The 19,294-nt window shown below is 36.0% G+C and overlaps 1 protein-coding gene across 2 annotated transcripts in view; it reads right to left on the bottom strand.

The window, feature by feature from the left end:
• LOC149085825 (ATP-binding cassette sub-family C member 9-like) overlaps window positions 1-19,294 on the bottom strand; it is an 87,630-nt gene that overhangs the window by 57,606 nt on the left and 10,730 nt on the right. For both annotated transcript variants that reach the window (XR_016192685.1, XM_089232263.1), the window contains exons 5-10: window positions 12,710-12,859; window positions 9,852-9,995; window positions 8,518-8,652; window positions 8,253-8,415; window positions 5,318-5,358; window positions 1,843-1,980 (exon numbers count right to left, since the gene is read on the bottom strand). Coding sequence is in view for 1 of the 2 variants with exons in the window: in XM_089232263.1 (XP_089088389.1) it covers window positions 1,843-1,980; window positions 5,318-5,358; window positions 8,253-8,415; window positions 8,518-8,652; window positions 9,852-9,995; window positions 12,710-12,859 (771 nt within the window). In the remaining variant the exon portion in view is untranslated. The remainder of the gene's footprint in view (window positions 1-1,842; window positions 1,981-5,317; window positions 5,359-8,252; window positions 8,416-8,517; window positions 8,653-9,851; window positions 9,996-12,709; window positions 12,860-19,294) is intronic.

Below are 19,294 nucleotides of genomic sequence, written 5' to 3'. Positions count from 1 at the left end.
CGGTAGCAACCATTTAACACATTCTAGCAATCAAATATACCCGCTAAAATTAGAGGTTTATTGAGAAAGCCTATTTTTGTAGAAAGACTTGGAAAGTTTTAATTTAGTCACGCAACTCTGTTACCTACCCAAACCACATGCTCACGTCATAGGATTTAAGAAAAAATCTTGCAGGCTGAAACCTCTTTTGAATACAAGTCAGTGGCAAGAAATCAAAGCAAAGATTTTGGCTAGCAAAGATAGGTAGCATCACTAATAGGGTCATAAAGCAAAGATGAAAAGTACAAATTTTATAAAAGCAAAAGATAGTTATATATATAAAAAAAGAATTATCTAATGCATTTTACATTGTCAATGTAAGAATATTTTGGATGAAGTGGAATTTACCTCATGTTATTTGCTATTCATAAGAAAGAGCACAGAATGCAGACTGGTATGTTCCAAAAGCTGTAAGAATAAATAGCGAAATAAACCACCACTGGAAGCCTTGAAAGAGTATGGTATGTTCTATATTTGCGGACAAAATAGAATAAAGCATAACTTGTTATAAGAGAAGAAAAAAAAAGAAAGCAGTAGCTATTTTTAATGTAAAGTAGTTTTTTAATGCAGCTGTTTCTTTTATAAACGCATACTATTCGATAATAATCTGGTATACAAATCCAAAGAACCATTCTCTATTAATTGAAAAAATATATATATGTATATTTCTTATCAAGTATTAATAATGTAAGGAGACTTGATTTTTTCACTGAATATGTTTTCTTTGGAACAACATACGTGTCGTGGAGATATAATTAAAGTATTCAAGATTTTCAAGGGAATCGATATGATGGATCATGAAATATTATGTTGGCATTCAACTATTTTGACTTGGGGACATCAGTTTCAGTTAGTTGGGGACAATTCTAGGTTGTTGCATAGCAGCAAGTTTGCCCCCCCCCCAAACAGGGTTGTAAATGCATGGAATAACTCATCTTCTGATGTAGTGAATTGCCCCCCATGATAAATACCTGCAAAAGAAAAAAGAAAAGGTCAAATTTTGCATATATGCGAAGTAGGACCCTACTTGAATTATAGGCTACTTCAAAAGTATGCCAGATCTGGGCAAATGCTCAAAATAGGTGAAAAGTTTTCGGCAACATGACTTTTGAAATGTTTAATTTGGTTACAGTGGTTTTAAATAACACATTTCAGCCATGTGTATGCCTCAGGATAATAATTGTATCTATGGGGGGGGGGAACAGGGATGATCAATCCCACCCCCAGGGAAATGTGATGATTCATGAAATTTTTGGAACTTCTACATGATAATATTGCATTCAAGCCATTAAAAATTACCTGTATCAACGTTTTTACTAAATAACAAATTCAAGAAAACCTTGATTAAAAAATGGGAAAAATGGGACATTTTTTCAAAAAAGTCGGGAAGGAGAAAAAATAAAAAACAGGAAGTCCCAAAACATACAGAACAAAATGTGGAACGTATAGGCACCTTATTCGTAGCGACTAAGTTTTAGGGTGTAAAATCACCCACCCCAACAGGGAGCTATAGATATGCCTTTACAAAGGTTTGTCACTTTTTAACGCTGCCAGTATATAGGACTATGTATAATAGTTTATTCTTTTAGAATGGTTTGTCATTTTTTTAATCCTCACAGTAATTGAAGAAAACCTGGGCAGTGCCAGGAATTAAAGGTAGTACATTATAATATTACACTGAAACATTTTTTTTTATGAAACCAGATTCTTTTTCTTTCAAACAAAACACATTTATTCTTCCTAAACCTTCAAAAATGAAGTTATATAACTAAGCTGATAAGAACAGGTGAAAACGAAACGCACCACAGCATTTATAACCATTGGTATGACCATGGGAATGATGTACAATGGAACTGTCAACTGGTTGAAAAGAGCCAAGCCAGTGAATACATCAGATGGTGTTAGAGGTTTGCCTTCTATCCGTGAATAGATGCCAAATGCCTAAGGGGAAAAAGATATTCTCTAAATTAAATTAATAAAAACATTTTCTCAAATATTATAATTAGAGCCTGGAAGTTTAGGCACTAAAAACGGAAAAATAGGCAGGCAAAAAGGCATTAGAAAAAGGTATTTATAAATAATGTAAAAAAAAAAAAGCTAACTAAAATTAAGGGTTATATGCTTTGGCCAATAGAAAATATTATCGTGCAAAATAATAACAAAATGCTCCATATGCAGTGAAACCTTGATATAACGGTACTCTGCAGATCAAGAAAAAATATCATTGTAGAGGAGTTATCATATCGAGCGGCAGCAGTTTAACATTAGAGCACTGGCATTTCTAAATAAGACAGAAAAATATCATTGTAAAGGGATTTATTGTTATGTCAAGTGTCGTTATAGCGGGTTTTCATTGTATATAACATCAGGAATGTTGTCAAATCAAATAAATATTACTTACGTTTGTTTTATGTGGTTGTTACCGAAGATCGATTCAGTTCTAAAATATATTTTTGTTGCACATAATATAGTGTTTCTTCAAATTTTCAAACATCAAGTTCTGTCTGCAGTCAGTTAATATTATTTTTGTGCAGGGAAAAAGATCACTCTACTTCAATGGAGGTGATGAGCATGAAACAGATAAAACTTGTAATGGTTGGAGAAATATGCAGATCTACCGTGGTATTCACATTAAGAACTTTCCCTATGTTCTTTATGGTGTTAAAGCCCTGATTACTCGTTTGACACTTCTCTGATGGCTTCACCGGTTTTGCCAGGAACAGACACAAATTCTTTTAGGATGCAGTGCACAATTTTCAATGTATCTATTAGACATATATTTCTCCTTCCTAAAGATTTTATTACTTTGGAGAGTTTTCCAAAATATATTGATATGAATGCTAAATCATTTCTGACTTTGGAAGGAGTAATTCTTTGCTTCTTTTTATCGCTACGGCATTTTCATCAAAAAAACTATTCACCACTTCAGATATTTTGTCAAAATTAGAGCAATTATATGTGGTTGCCAATATCCACGCGTCCCATCTTGTAAGAACTGATTTTGGAAGTAACTGAATGTTTGGAGGGATTTCCTTAAAGGCTTGAATTCCAGAAGGAGCTTTTACAAAAAAAATGTTATCGGAAATAAGCACATCTACTTCCGGATGAAGTCCTCTTACTTCTTTTGCAATTCTGTGCAATTCATGTGCAAGACATGTCACATGCAGCATGTTAGGAAACAAAACTTTCAACACATTCCCAGCTTTTTTCATGTATGGGGCTGCGTGCATCAAAAACAAAAGCACTTTCTCATGTTTGATACCATCCGGCCAAAGCAGAGTCAATGACATGGTGAATAACTGAGCAATCATGGTGCTGCTTGTTTTTTGCAATTTTTCCGATATGTCAGCGCAGAAATATTTTTTATTCTTCTTGAGGATCCATCATACCGACAATCACATTCCCAATATATCTTCCAGTTGCATTGGTTGTTTCATCAATCGATAGCCATATATTTTGTGTTCCAATGCCATTTTGAAATTGATGAACAACTTCTCGTATAACACTTGTTTAAATACATCTTTCTTAAAGTGGATTTAGTGGAAACACTTTGGTTGGTATATTTTGCCAAAAACTTCTGCACACTTTCATGTTCTAGTTTCCAAAGTGGAATGCCAGCATTTACAAATGCTTTGCATAAATCTAAAGAAAACTGATTTTTGGGAGGACTCCTGGAAAAAATATGTTGATACCATGGATGATACTTTTCCATCTTTTGCTAATTTATGTTTAGATGTTTTGAAGTGTTGAACTACAATTTTTTTTTCAAAGTTCATCAATTTTTCATATAGCTTGCAGTAAAAAACTCTTTCGTCGGTATAGGAAACATCACAGCTATATAAACCCCTTTCCTTCACAAAATTTTCGAATTTTTTATTTGCACACACTTTTACTTTAGGCATGATTAATTTTGCTTAGATTAACACACAGGTTAGGTTATAAGAGAAGCCATCTCACATGTATACTTTTACAGCAATTCATTCGGAGACATGGGCATTTCACAGCTATTACTAGCACTGAAGGTAAGTTTGTCAGAATCTTCCTCACTTTCTCTTTCTTTTGAGCAATTTTTCCCACACTAATCTGTTGGTGGAGATAGGAAAATATTTAAGTGCTGTACTAAGATTGTTCACTTGATGGACATTGGAGAGGAAGGATGACAATGATTTCTACCAGCATCTATAAATCCTGATCCCATTGATATATAGCGACCTAAAAGAAAACTTTTAGGTCGAAACTTTGATTTTCTGTAGTGTTTTTTTTTTATTTTTTCCCCTCATTCTCCTGTTTCTGGTTATTTATTTATACATTACTGTAGGCCAAGGCCTATACAAGAGAATCGTTGTACTGTAGTCAGTAATGGTGAAAGCTCAACGTCTTCTGAGAAAGATAGAGGAAAAGTTCCTGGAAATTGATATAGGAAAATTCTCCAATTGTCGGCAAATTAGCAAAAAACAAACATGTCAGATTTCAAGAGGGTTTGCTATTCTTTTATTTTATGAGAATCGTGTACAAATGATTATTTTTATGAATTCAAAGCCCCCACTCAAAGATCAGAAAATGTGATTCCTAATATATTGCCTTCTTACCTCATTTCTTTTCTAAACAATGATTAAACGAAGGGATGGATGAGTCAGAAGGAAAGCTTTTTGTAGTGCCCAAGGTCTTTTTTCCTCTCTACTGGATATTTAGTGCTACTGTACAATGTGAAGAACAGCTACAAACGGAAATCAACCATTTTTTCTAAACTTTGGCTAGGCTCTCATGTGCATTCCCCCTCCCAAAGGTGTTGGCACGAGTCATTTTCACTGATGGAAGGGATATATCAAATTACAATTATAGCCATCATGTTGCAGATTCAAACTTATGCAAGATTCATATCAGTTTTTTTTTGTGAACATAGACTAAAATTCGTGGATAAAAGAAAAATAATGAAATAGGCATTTATGGCAGGGAAAGTGGGAAAAAAAAACATTTTTTCTTTAAATATTCAAATATAGACATTTATGGCATTATGCCTGAACTTCCGGGCTCTAATTATAATAATGGTTATAAAAGACATGAGTAATCTAATAATGACTGTGACCAAAACAAAAAGTTTAATGAACTTCAACAGAGGCAGCGTATTTCATGCTTCATGAAATGTTTGATTACCATTGTAGAAAACTTACAAAACAACATCCTTATATTTCTAGATAAACACTGAAAACCTCTCAAATCACTCAACAGTTAAGACAAAAATTTCTTCAATGATTAAAAAAAAAATCAAAAATCTTACCACTAATGTGACAACAATAGATGATCCTTGGGTAACGAAAGCTGTAGAAGAGGTAGAAAATAATTTCAATGCATTTGGTTCATTTTGGCATGCTATAGTCATTTACACACTCTATATATATATATTTTTTTTTTCAAACCGAGCACAACTCAGGTCTTGACGGCCTAGTTCAAAAAAGGCAACACCTCAAAATTTCCTGTTTTGAGATATCTGCCTTTTATAGATTTACTTTGTATGGAACTCAACGGGAGTCAACTCAGATTTAATTTCAGTACGCAGCATATAAGCAGAGTTTGGAGTAGTTGTGTCGGGGAAATACATAGGTGTTTTCTGCTGTTCTCGTGGCATGCATAACACAAAAATACAATTTTTGAGTTGTTGCATTTTGAACTAGGCCGTTGATATACGTCATAAACTGACCCTGCCATTAAGAGCAGATTCTGAACATTAAAGGAACTGAGCACACCCGCTTTATATCTCAGACAGATGCACTTTCAAGAGTGAAACATTCAAAAAAGGTGAGTATATCCAGATATTCTTTAACTTTTTTTTTAATTACTAGTCACTACAGATGTGAAAATAACAAATGATATGGTTTCATGTATATCATGGTTCATACTTTTTGAAAATGGAAAAATTCAAGGACTATTCAAGGACTTTTCCAGGTAAAATTTAAAAATTCAAGGAAATATCGTGATTGATAAAAATTTTGATTTTTTTTTTTTACGTTCCACATTTACTCATTTTAATTTTGAGTTCTAAATACCAATTTATTAATGATAAATAATTTTTAAAACAGTTATATTTCTGATTTCAGCTTATAGACAACATTAAGTTCTAAAGATCTTGCTTTAAAGAAAAAATTGTTTCATCAAGGGACATTTCAGCAGAAATAATTTTATGTTTCAAACACTATTGAAATGTGCTTTCGATAAAAAAAAATCAGAAAGCATGTGTAGTCAATAGTCATATATGTAGGGTGGCCATATGACCCATATTTTCATGTACATTTTGGCACTCCCAACTTATCCATAAAAATGTATCGTTATTTTTCACCACAACGAGCCCAAAAACTGACTAGGTTCACCCTTCCGCCATTGAAGATATTCTTTAGAGTGATATCTGATGCGAGCTCTAGCAAAATTTCTCCTTTTCTGGAACCAGGATTTTCCTCTATCTGTGATGAGCCCAATACATTTTGACCATTGAATTCCTTTTTCAACGAAATAATGATCAATTGCTTCAAATATGTCTTTACCAGTCGTACGATTTTTCAATGGTTGACAAATAAGGAGATTTTCTTTGAATTCATAGATATACCTCTGAATTATGGGGCATACTTTTTTCAAGATAAATTTTTTCATGAGGGGCCCCACTTTCACTCAAAAAGGACCCAGATTTTTAGAATAAATTAGAGTACAGTGGCATTTCTGCTGCTTCAATGCAAATGGTGCTTCATTTTCTTCCTTTGATGATCTTTTGGCAATTTATGCAATAACTGGCAACTTTGCTTACTTTGGCATCATTTTTGGTGACATTTGGCAGTTTTGCCATATATTTGTATGGGGGAAATATTGCCAACCTACATTTATGCAACAGACATTCATTAATATATTAATTCAATAGTTTAAAATATTTTGAAGCAATATCTTAAGCATAGTGTTTTGCAACCAGATTTTACACAACATCCTTTTGAGCTCACGGGTATAAGTGACCATATGTCCTGTTTTGTCTCATAACTCATTGTTGTTGCTCTACTCATTTTCGCCCCAGTGGAAAATGGTTTGGGAGGATTTAATTGAGGGGAAAACAAAAATTGATGGAAGAAATTCACATACAAAAAAAAATTTCAAGCACTTACAGGCACTTGAAAACTATTATTATTTTTTTTCCAAGGACTTTTAAAGACTTGAAAATGAACTTGCTTTCAAGAATTTTCAAGGACTGTACAAATCCTGTATATGTTCAATGAGAAATCTGGAATCAAAATTATAAATAACATTTAATTCTGCAAATTCTGAACAGCAAGGCAAAAATATAATCAGAACTCGAAGCTAAAGGTTACCTTACTTGCTAAAAACTGTGATCCACAAGTTTTAAACTTATCTTCATACAAATACACACAAAGAACCAAGCAAAATAGCTAATATTATAGTTAGGCTCATATTTGTGTGAAGTCAAATATTTTCTACTACAGCAAAAATCACTGCTCACTAAACTCAACCTCAGCCTTTCATCATCATGCTCCTTTTTTTTTTGCCGCTGTGCGGTCGTGTGGGCATCGTGCTGGACTCTTGTCCCGAGTATCCGGGTGCGAATCCCGTTGACGGCACAGTGGTGGTCGGCTGAAGTTGGTTTTCTGCGGTTTTCCAGCTTCAAGGCAGGAATGTGAGCAGATCTCCCATTTGAAAAAGTCTCTCCGCAGAGAGCAGGCAGGCCTACAACATGATACTCACAAAACATGAAAATTCAAGCATTTCCATCCTTACTTCAGAAAATGGAAGCCAGATGGTAGCATGAACATGAAACAAGCGCAACTCAACAACATAAATACGTTAGGGCCAAGCATACACTCAGAACACGCATTCCGGCATGTGCCGATTCGTTAGAAATTCCGAAAAGGAATGTGTACGAGGTACATGTTCGGTTAAGTAGTAGTAGTCAAATATTTTGTGCCCAAATCAACCTCAAAAGCAATAATGCATACTGCCACCCAAAAATTTACTACCCCAGAGATTTTCCTGTTCTGTTTGGTTGCATAGGTTGCACATGCTCAAAAATACATATCTGATTATAGTATTATAGTCATTAATGATAAATATCAAGTGGGTTTTTTTCTTTGCTTTCCATTTTTGTGTTTCTTTCTGACCCAATCAGCCATTGAACCTTTAAATTATCTGCTAAATTTTAAAATAAAATACATGAGTAAGCATACTGTTGATAGCAACACAAATGGCATCGCTTCTAAGAACTTTCAGCTCCTCAGTTCGAATATTTTGAACCAAATTAGCATACATCGCCTCCCAGCCATACAACTTCAAAAGTTTTATTCCTTGGAGTAGTTCAGTTGTCCTCTTTAAACGCTCATCAGATATTTCCTGTTTTTAATAAAAATGTTTAAAAAGAGATCATAATCAAAAATGTATGAAAATAAACAACACAGAGTACACAAACATGCATTAACACCAAAATATACAAACCAAAGCTTTCTTCTGTATTCTTGACAGAAGAGTGCAGATGTAATATTGGATGGGAGCCAAGATGTATATTGTTGCAGCACCGATGAGAGCACTGTATCCTAAATGCATGTGCAACAGGAACAGCAACAAAATAATCTGACAGAGAACATTAAAATGTTAGAACTCAAGAGAAATCCATAAATATATGAATGTTTTGCAGTTAAATGGCTTTGTGGAAGAGGCCATTCAACTGTCATCATATTTACTATGGACAGTGCATATTCTGAACGTCTTGTTTGTATCCGTCAGTAGCTTTACAAAATAAGTGAAATACTTGTATTTTCTGAATATTCATATTGATCAATCCATTTAAAAATGAATATTGTGAATGGTACATTGTCAATAAATGATGAAAAGGATGCAGCAATATTATTTTCATTATCATTTACCATTTTCATGTGAATGCACAATTTGCCATTTTTGGAAATTTAAAGTAGAATTTTTAAAATTATTAAGAAAACACAGAGAGTGAAAATTTCGTTGTAATGGGCCACAATTTTTATACTTGGCTTCTTAACATTTTGTAAATCTTTCTGGTAAAAACCTTTAGCAAATATGTATTTTAATGACACAAAAATACCCAGCTTCAGTGTAAACACACTTTCATACATTTCTTTACAGAAACTTACGAACTTATCATTGTCTTGTATGACAGTTTAGTTTTTTTTTAACTAAAAGCAAAACATTAATAAAAATGAATTGTAAAAATTTCATTTTTTATTCTCAGTGACAAAGAAAAAACAATTTTTACTTGAGAATTATGAGTTGAAGAAGCAATCCTTTCATCAAAATCAGATGAAAACTGGGAATCATTGTCACAAGTCTTTCCATCCTGTCGCCAGGCCTATTGGCCGAGCTACCCACCCCCAACTGAGCTTTACAAGCCCACCATCTTTATCCATATCTTAGCCATGCTAATGCAAAATGATGGGATAACCACCGATAAGTGGTTGTTGAACTTATAGTATCAAGAATTGTCAATTTAGATGAAAATTTTTGAAGGTATTTTTCACAAAAGAAAAACCTCCTAAGCTGAGTTTGAAGACACATTATCAGGAGTTCAATAACATTATAGTGCCATAGAAGACAATGAAAATTTCCAAAAAAATTACTTTAAGCGAAATGATGCATTATCCGGGTGACCTGCTAATGAGGTTTGGCTGTACACATCCATGCTTTAATGTATGCACAAGTTTATAGACAGGAAATTATGGTAACTCAAAAGACCAACACATCCAACAGAAAATTGTTGTTTATATAGCTTATACAATTTAAGGAGTGAAAATAAAACTCACTTTCACTGGTACAGCCCAGATATAATGACCCATAGAGAAAAGCATCATGAGATTGAATGCATCAACAGACATGTGATTCACAAGAGCTCCAGTGTCCAATCCAGAGGCGCAGCTCATCCTAAGGGACTTCTTGTAAACAAGGCACTAAAAGAAAAAATACTTCTAATAGTAACAAAAAAAATCTCACAACTAGTTTTTACTCTAAAAAATGTGTAACATACACATATACAAGGTAGTAAGGATTCCTAGGGCACATTTTACTGCGAACTGTTGGCATAGTTCCAGTTAGAAAAAATATCCAAATAACTTGTGGAACTCAGATACATCATTCATATTGCTAGGGGTTGCAGTTATTAAAATACAAAAAATAATTTTTTATATGGACGTTCTGTTCTGAAAAGCCTAATTAGAAAGTTGTTGCCCTTGTCTCTCTGAGATAATTGAATTCATACACCGGAGAAAAGTAGGGAAGAACACCATAAACTCACGGACAAAGCTTCTCTTCCCCCTTTATGCTGTTTTTTCTCAGTTTTTCTCCAATTTTTGAATTCAAAATTTGACAAAAGCCTATTTAGCATTTCCATCTACAATGGAAATTGCGGTTTTCATCAGAAAACACTCCTGTGTTTCTTAGAAAAACATTTATAATTTCCTTTAAACTAGTTCGGAAGAGGAATTGACAAGAAAGACTCAATTACTGTTCACAATTGAGACACTATGTTTTAGCATTTCATTCAATGTAGAGATGGTGACGAGCCGCAAGAAATAAGTCGTGGATTTAAACACAAAAATGTAGTTCATAGAGGCAAGAGGAAACACAAAATTTAAGTGCTAGAGATATGGAATCTTTCTTTCATAAACAAGTGTTTTTTTTTTATATTGGACTGAACACAACACATAAAACATACAATCAAAAACTGAGAAAAACACAAAAAAAAACTCCACAAAAAGTAACATTACGATGACACAGACACTGTGACCCCAAGGGACTGATAGTCCTTCCAATGGGTCAATATAAGATAAATTAAAGAGTTAATTGAATTATGCAACAGCCTTGTTACAGTACTAATTGTTAACATTTTATAAAGTCATATATATATTTTTAGTCTCAACAAAGAAAATATACATATATATGTTTATTTAAATCTAAACATACAGAATTAGTCAGTTGACGAACACAGAATTCACATACAGTATGCATCCACATGTATTTTTAAATTAATTACAGGAATGGTTAGATTTTTGATGTTTTTAGAATGAATTATTTTAATTGTGTTGTTTTATGATCCATTATTGCTGTAGTGTGGATTGTAAACTATTGTTTATTGAGAATATAAATATATTATGATTGGATCTTATGTTATTATTTGTGTGATTAGTTGCATGGTATTGGTTCATTATTTTTCGGGCAGTATATCTATAACTCTCTTGGAATAACGTTTTATTTGTTTTCAGCACTTGATGTAAGTTATTCAATCCAGATGAGGTTCTATTTTGTTTCGTTTCCAACCATTCATTATTTAAGAACAATAAAATTCTCAATCTATAAATATAGTTTTGTCTTATAGTTAGTTTGTGACATTCTGTTATATAATTGTTTGCTATAATGTTTGTTATTTGAGATCTTATTTTATTACACATATTATCTAGTTTTGTATATTTGTTTGATAAGCACCTCCCCAAGTAATGATTCCATGTCACTATTGAGTATATCCAAGCATAAAATAAATCATTTAGAAAGTTATCGTCGATTGTGTTATTTAATCTATATAAAATGGTGGCATATGTTCTTAATTTATTTATTATTTTTTCACATTGTGAGTTTCATTTCAGGTCATCTTGTATTATTATTCCTAGGTAGTTGTATTCATGAACTCTATCAATTTCATGGCAATTATATTGTAAAATATTTTGACATGGGCAGTGATCACGGATTTTGATTTTTATGTTAGTTAAATTATTTATATTTCTTGTTTTAAAGCAAAATATATTTGGTTTTTTGTATATTTAAGTTTATTTTTCTTCAGCCAGGTGTTTATTTTGTGTAGGTCATCTTCAACTTTTTTAGTAAATTTGCAATTTCGGTATCTTCAACATACAGTATTGTGTTGTCTACAAATGAGATTAATTTACCATTTATATTTAATTTAAATATGTCATTTATGTAAATAAGAAATAATATCGGCCCAAGGACAGATCCCTGGGGGAAAAGGAATTTACTGATTTCTTTATCTATTTTAACTGCTTGTTTTATATTAAATATGTCTTAAACCAGTTTAATGTATTACCTCGTATACCAGCTGATGACAACTTCTCTGTCAGTATCCTTAGATCAGCATAGTCAAAAGCTCTTTTTAAATCGAGAAAAACTGTTATTGAATATTTATTATGGTTAAATCGGATATTTAAATAGTTACCAAGTTCCTTACATTATTGGTTGTTGATCTCATTGTCACTATTTTAAAAAATAATAATTTTTTATTTTAAATATCAAAAATTTTTCATTTAAAAAAAAAAAATGTTCATTCTATTGCTATTCAGGAGAATGTTTTATATTGAAGTTTACATTAAATATGAAGTTTCAAATGTATAAAAGCAGTTTGAAAAAGCAAACATAAAACAATTTGAGAAAATAATATGCATGTCTTTATTTAATACTGGTTTATTTATCGCAGTTGGACTGATATTCCCAAAATTTAAGTTTTGCAAAATGACAGAAATAAATCACTGCAAATATTTTTGTGTGCACTTTTATAAAATGGAAACCTGTCTGGAATGGAAAATAATTTCAGTCTCTTGATGTTCTGTTTTATACAGGTTTCACTGTATTTAGGCAAAAGAAAGTAGAAATTACTAACCTGCACAGCTGTGCGGAGATGAATACCTTCAGCAATAGCTAAGTGGTTGAAGTTGTTAGAAAACGTACTCTGCAGGAAGGTGGCAAACAGAACTATTCCACACATTACAAAACCATTTTGCAAGAAATCCCACGTTGTTGGATAATACGGCTAAAGGGAAGGAAAAAAAATTTATTTCTTTGGAAACCCCACCAATGTGCATAAAAATCACAAGTGTAATAATATAGACAATCTCTTTCAATATTATTTCCCAGGAATAGTTACAGGTTTGTTGTGCCAATGATCAGGAATTAAAAAATCCAGAGCAACAGGTTACCACAGCAAATAAAATACTCTCACTTATGTGTCAGTGCAAGGAAACAAGCTGCATTGATATTGGAGCCCAAAATTTTGTCAGTATCTGTGACTAACCCTTCCACACCAGGCAAACTGTACTGTAACTGTAAACAATGTGAACCAAGACATACGCACATATGCCCTTGGTACGGAAATTATTAACAAATTAGTCTGAGAGCAGAACAAAACTTTAAGATTTTCCATGGGGGAGGGGGGGGGGGTCGCTATGTTCCAGAAAAGTCAAAATAAATAGTTATATGTTGGATAGTTTTTCCTTTAAAAAAAAACATATCTTGGCTCTTATATAGACATTTGGCTGGCACCATTATTTTTTTTTCCTTGATAAATTAATCCTTGCCAATGATCAATCAACTCTGAACCAAAGGATGTTCTGATGTGTTGTGAGTTTGATACCATATTCTCATTCCTTTCAGAATCATTCCTGATGCAGAGTTACAACAGAAACAGCAATAAGATGACTGCAAATTACACTGCTACCACAGGAAGTCCCAGCCACCGAGTGGTTAGCACATCACCTCTAAGCAAGATATATGAGAAAAAATATGTGAAACGCTGTTGTTTGGATTTGGCAATTAATTGTAAGTCTGATCTAACTAGCCCTTGTGTGCAGAAAATGACCATGATGCAGCAAAAAATTATGTTAACTTGGTAAATGTATCTAAAGTTGAAGACATTTCCTTGATTATCCAATGCGTTTTGTATGACAAATGGTTACATTGGCAGAAACCAACAACATAAGATTTGCTTTTTAAAAAGCCAAGTCATGGTGTAAAAGTTTTTTATCAAATAAAAAATTTGACAAGAATCCAGTTAGTTAAAATGGAAAAGTTGGTTTTTCAAATATGCAAAAAAAAGCTAAGAATTGTTTTGTACAATACTATCAATTCTACTGCAGACCAATTTCAGATTCAAGGATGCACCAGATTCAAACACTGATATTACGTTCGATAACCTTTTTTTCACAGACAGAAACTAAGACAAAATATTCTTATCCAAGGATGAGATATATCTTCACATCAGCCAGCTGTTAAAAATCTTCGTATAGAAAAATCTTGCTTCAATAAATTTATATTATGAAAGCTATTGTGTAACATGACAACCTAGGATCCTTTATATTCTCCCCCTTTTTCTCCTTAATTGGCTATTTTTAGGCCCCAAGGACCTCTCAGGTACCGGAAACTACCCAAGGATCCTGTTGGCATACCGGCATGAACCAGTTAGTTCAGTAGTCGGGATGGGGTCTTCCGGCTGTTGGGTGAGAAGGACATCAACAGCCTGACCACCGGTCCCAAACAAAATCATGATTTGCACTAGTATGGGGATCCTAAGGTCCATTATTCTCTTCATTTCCTTTTGGGGATTTCTCGAATCGCTGGTTTAAATCCTGTGGGAAGTCCTGATACACCTTATTGTGAAAAAAATTTTATGTATTAAATGTTGGAAATGTGTTTATATATTAAAATGTCTAAAAATGTATTACAAAACTAACTTATACATTACTAAGTACAAAACTATTATACATTACTAAGTACAAAACTATTATACATTACTAAGTACAAAACTATTATACATTAAATACTTAAGTGCAAATGTTTATCATCATGCTGATGGTGGGTCGCAGACTACCATGCGGTTAATAGCCTTATGAATTAATTCAATCTATGCTAGGCCTTATGTTGTTGACCCTGGCCCAGGTCCTAAATATCGATTTTTGCATTGTTGTCAGATTCAGATTGTTATCATCTTTCAATATTATTATATATTACATGTACATACAAATTAGGTTAGGGGTGTAATGTGATAGGCCTCCTCGTGGTGCACCCTGGGTAATGCTAAATCTATCACACGTCATTGTCATCGCTTATTTGTGCTCATATCCTTCACTTTCAATAGCCAAGATTACATGTTTTTTCTACACAACTTACAGTATTTGTCTTGCGTCTTGTTTTGTCCTGTACATGTTTATGTCTTGTGTCCAACCCCTCATTGTGGACCCCGCTTAGGCGGGGAGGGGTCCTCCCAGACGGGGCGTTGCTTCTAGCGTATGCTCTGTCTGGGACGCCGTCTACCTGCGTGTTTGCCGTGCGCGGAGACCCGTAAGGCTGGAGATGGGGATCCTGGTTAGCCTGATGCGCTAGCTTTGGCCTCGGATTCAGCCGAAACGGGAGGCTTGGATTAGCCCCGTCCAGGTCAATCGGCTGTGGTCGCCTCGGTGGCTTAAGGGGTTACACTACTGGGCAGGTAGAGGGGCCGGGCCTGCCGGACGTCGTTGAGGTTTGTTGGTGCTGCTTCACGACGATCTTGGATCTTGAACGCGTCTGCTCGCCTGCTTTGGTGGTGTATAGCTCCCACCTAACCTGACGTTGCTACTAACCTTCACCGGTTACGTGTGCGCGTCCCCTTGTAGGGCTCCATGGTGGGCATGGTGGGTGGGAGTGGAACCATACCCATTCAAATATGGGAAAAAATCAAAATGCACCAAAACGTCAAAGAACTGCTTCAAACCAAACACATGTCACTGTAACTGCTTCAAATTCATCAACTGTCTCATTTTTCTTTCTGCACTCTTCAGATGCTGAAAAACCGCTGGCCAAAGTATCACCATTTGTAATAGATAAAGCTCTCTATGGCACAGTTGGTACCTTAAAATCGGTGAAGGCCCTTCGTTCAGGAGACCTTCTCATCGAGACTAACACATCCAAACAAGCCGAACTCATTCAAACGCTCACATCTCTCGGAGACATTCCAATAACAGTTAAAATCCATCCCACGTTGAATTATTCACGTGGTGTCATTTCAGATACTAACTTAATTAACATGGATGAAGAAGAACTAACACAAGAGCTGGCGTCTCAAGGCGTAACATCTGCCAAACATATTATGAGCCGCAAAGATGGCAATCCAGCTCCCACACGAAACATAATTCTCACATTCTCATCACCAACATTGCCGAAAGATATCAAAATAGGTTATTATAACCTCAAAATCCGGCCATACATTCCTAACCCTGTTCGATGCTTTAACTGCCAAAAATACGGCCACTCACGAACGGCGTGCCGCAGTCAACCCACCTGCGCAAAATGCGGTGAGAAGGACCACATTTCGGACAACTGCACTAATTCACCATTCAAGTGCGTCAATTGCGGTGGCGACCACCCCGCATTTGACAGAAAGTGTCCGAAATGGAATGAAGAAAAAGAGATCCAGAAGATCAAGGTCCTCAATAACATCTCATATATCGAAGCACGCCGTCGTATAACCTCTAACCAAACTCCAATAGGTAATAGATCATATTCTAATATGGTAACAAATCCATCATCAGCTAATATGACTAACAATGTTGTCACCAAAGCATCCGTAACAACTCAGACTGAACCAATAGCTGATACATCAACTCAAACATCATCATCTAACCAACCGTGTAATAGTTGTGGCTGCTGTTGCTCTGCTGGATTACGGAGGGAGTCCACTACCTCCGAAGAAGAGGCAGGAAAAGCAACAGTGCACACATTCAAAAAACCTACTGTTACTAAACCCAAGATTAATTCTGGAAATAAATCTAAAAAGACCGGATATTCAAGAAAAGCAATACAGAGAGCAATAAAATGTCCCACCCTCAAGAATGTGTCACTAATTGATGACAAGTCAATTGGTGACATGGATCTTGATAATGTATCAGAATCTGGTGGTACTCGCCGGAAACTAGACCGGAATAAATTTAAAGACCTCGAACCGTCTACTTCTACCTAATTTATGGCCAACATAATCCAATGGAACATTCGTGGTCTTAGATCCAATTATGAAGATCTCAAGGATTTGATCAATCACTATCATCCTGTTTGCGTGGCACTCCAGGAAACTTTTACGAAGCCCTCGGAGACATGGAACATCAGGCGACATTCCCTGTTCCGTATTGATTACGATGACGGGAGTAGAGCCTGCCGCGGTGTTGCTCTGCTGGTTCCACATCACGTGTCGTCGCGCGTTCTAACGCTGCGCACGAACCTGCAAGCCATCGCAGTGGAAATCTCTACAGGCCTAAGAATTACCATCTGTTCCATTTATTTGCCACCAAATGACACCATCTTACAGAGAGATCTAGAAGATCTGATTGATCAATTACCTCCACCATTTTTTCTTCTTGGAGACTTCAATGCACATAACATGATATGGGGTTCTAACAGCAACACCCCACGTGGCGAAATGGTTGAACGGCTGTTAGAAGACATGGACCTCGCCATCATGAATGATGGCAGTTTCACTCATTTTCATGCCCCAAACAATAGTTTCACTGCAATAGATCTATCCTTATGTTCACCCTCACTCTTGCCCAACTGGTCCTGGTCGGTTGATCCGGACCTCCACGGGAGCAATCATTTTCCTCTAGTGGTTAAGTGCCTTGATCGAAGCCATAGCATACCTGAGGGTCCTCCTCGGTGGAAGCTTGTGGCCGCCCGATGGGCAGACTTCACTGTCAAGGCAGAAATCACGGAGGATATGGTTTCGCAACCCGACGTCGACCACTGTGTCGACCTTGTGACCAGTTGTATCATCTCTGCAGCAAATGAAACAATACCTAAAGTCTCCTCGAAACTTCCTAAATTTCCTAAACCTTGGTGGAACCACGAATGTAATCTCACGATTAAATCACAAAAGAAAGCGTGGAGTAGGTTCCGGCGGTATCCTACCCATGACAACAAGTTGGCATTTTTAAAAGCAAAGGCGATAGCGAGAAGAACCAGGCGCCAGGCTCAACGCGAGTCCTGGCAAAAGTTTACCACGGGAATCAATTCATCTACTTCATCCAAAATCATTTGGGACCGGATCCGAAAAATCAATGGTCATTATCAGTCTCATCCCATCACTATTTTAGACACCAATGGCACTATCATCAGCGATGTGAGGGATATTGCGGATACCATCGCCGCCCATTTCGCCGCTGTTTCCAGCGATGCGAACTATCCCCCATCGTTTCATCCCATTAAATCATCGGCCGAACGTACATCGTACACCTTCCGGCCTTTTACACCGGAGGGATACAACTCATTGTTCACCCTTCATGAACTGACGACGGCCTTGCAGCGAAGTCCTGACTCGGCTGTAGGGCCCGATGCCATTCATTATTCCATGATTCGGCATCTCTCACCAGAATCACTCTCACATTTACTCATATTATTTAATCGGATCTGGGTCAGTCATTCATTTCCTGACACCTGGCGAGCAGCCATTGTTCTTGCATTCCCGAAGCCTGGCAAAAATCCTCAGCAACCTAATAGTTACCGACCTATTGCTTTGACCAGTTGTCTATGTAAGCTCATGGAACGCATGGTCAACTATCGCCTTACGCACTACCTTGAGGTTAACAATATTTTATCAAAACATCAAAGCGGCTTTAGACGGTTCAGGTCCACAACATGCAATTTGTTACGCCTTGAGACATCAATAAGACAAGCATTTGTGAAGAGGGAGCATATGCTAGCCATATTTTTCGACATAGAAAAGGCCTACGACCGTACTTGGAGGCACGGAATTCTTTCCGACCTCTATAATAGCGGCTTGCGGGGCAACTTGCCCATTTTCATTAAGAACTTTCTCGCTCGCCGCATCTTTCAGGTACGGATCGGAAGCACGTTATCAGCTCCCCAAATTCAAGAACAAGGTGTACCTCAAGGTAGCATTTTAAGTGTAACACTTTTTATTTTAAGACTTAACGGGGTGTTGAACCAACTCCCGTTGTCTGTCACTGGCGCACTCTACGTGGATGATCTGTTGATATCTTACCAATCAGTGAATATGAGGTCAGCCGAGAGACAATTACAAACCGCTCTCAACAAGATCAGCAAGTGGGCTCATAATAACGGCTTTTCATTCTCCGCTGACAAGACTGTTGCTATGCACTTTTGTCGGCGTCGAGACCTACATGATGACCCACAATTGTTTCTCAATAACAATCTAATACCTATTGTAGAAAATACTAAATTCCTCGGCATCACATTTGACAAGAAACTCACTTTCAAACCTCAAATTGCGCAATTAAGAGCTCGTTGCATGAAGACGATGAACCTCTTGAAGGTCATCTCTTCTACATCGTGGGGAGCTGACCGTAAGTCGCTCCTCCACTTATACAAAGCTTTAATAAGATCGAAGCTCGACTACGGCTCCATTGTATACGGGTCGGCACCTCGGAGCTATCTGAGTGTGCTCGACCCAGTCCACCATCTCGCCCTG

The sequence above is a fragment of the Pholcus phalangioides genome, unplaced genomic scaffold (genome assembly GCF_987345545.1).
Source record: "Pholcus phalangioides strain wild (caught in Gottingen) unplaced genomic scaffold, Ppha-v1.0 ptg000005l_1, whole genome shotgun sequence".
In the NCBI taxonomy this organism is placed as follows: Eukaryota; Metazoa; Arthropoda; class Arachnida; order Araneae; family Pholcidae; genus Pholcus; species Pholcus phalangioides.
This window is presented reverse-complemented; position numbering and strand designations above follow the sequence as displayed.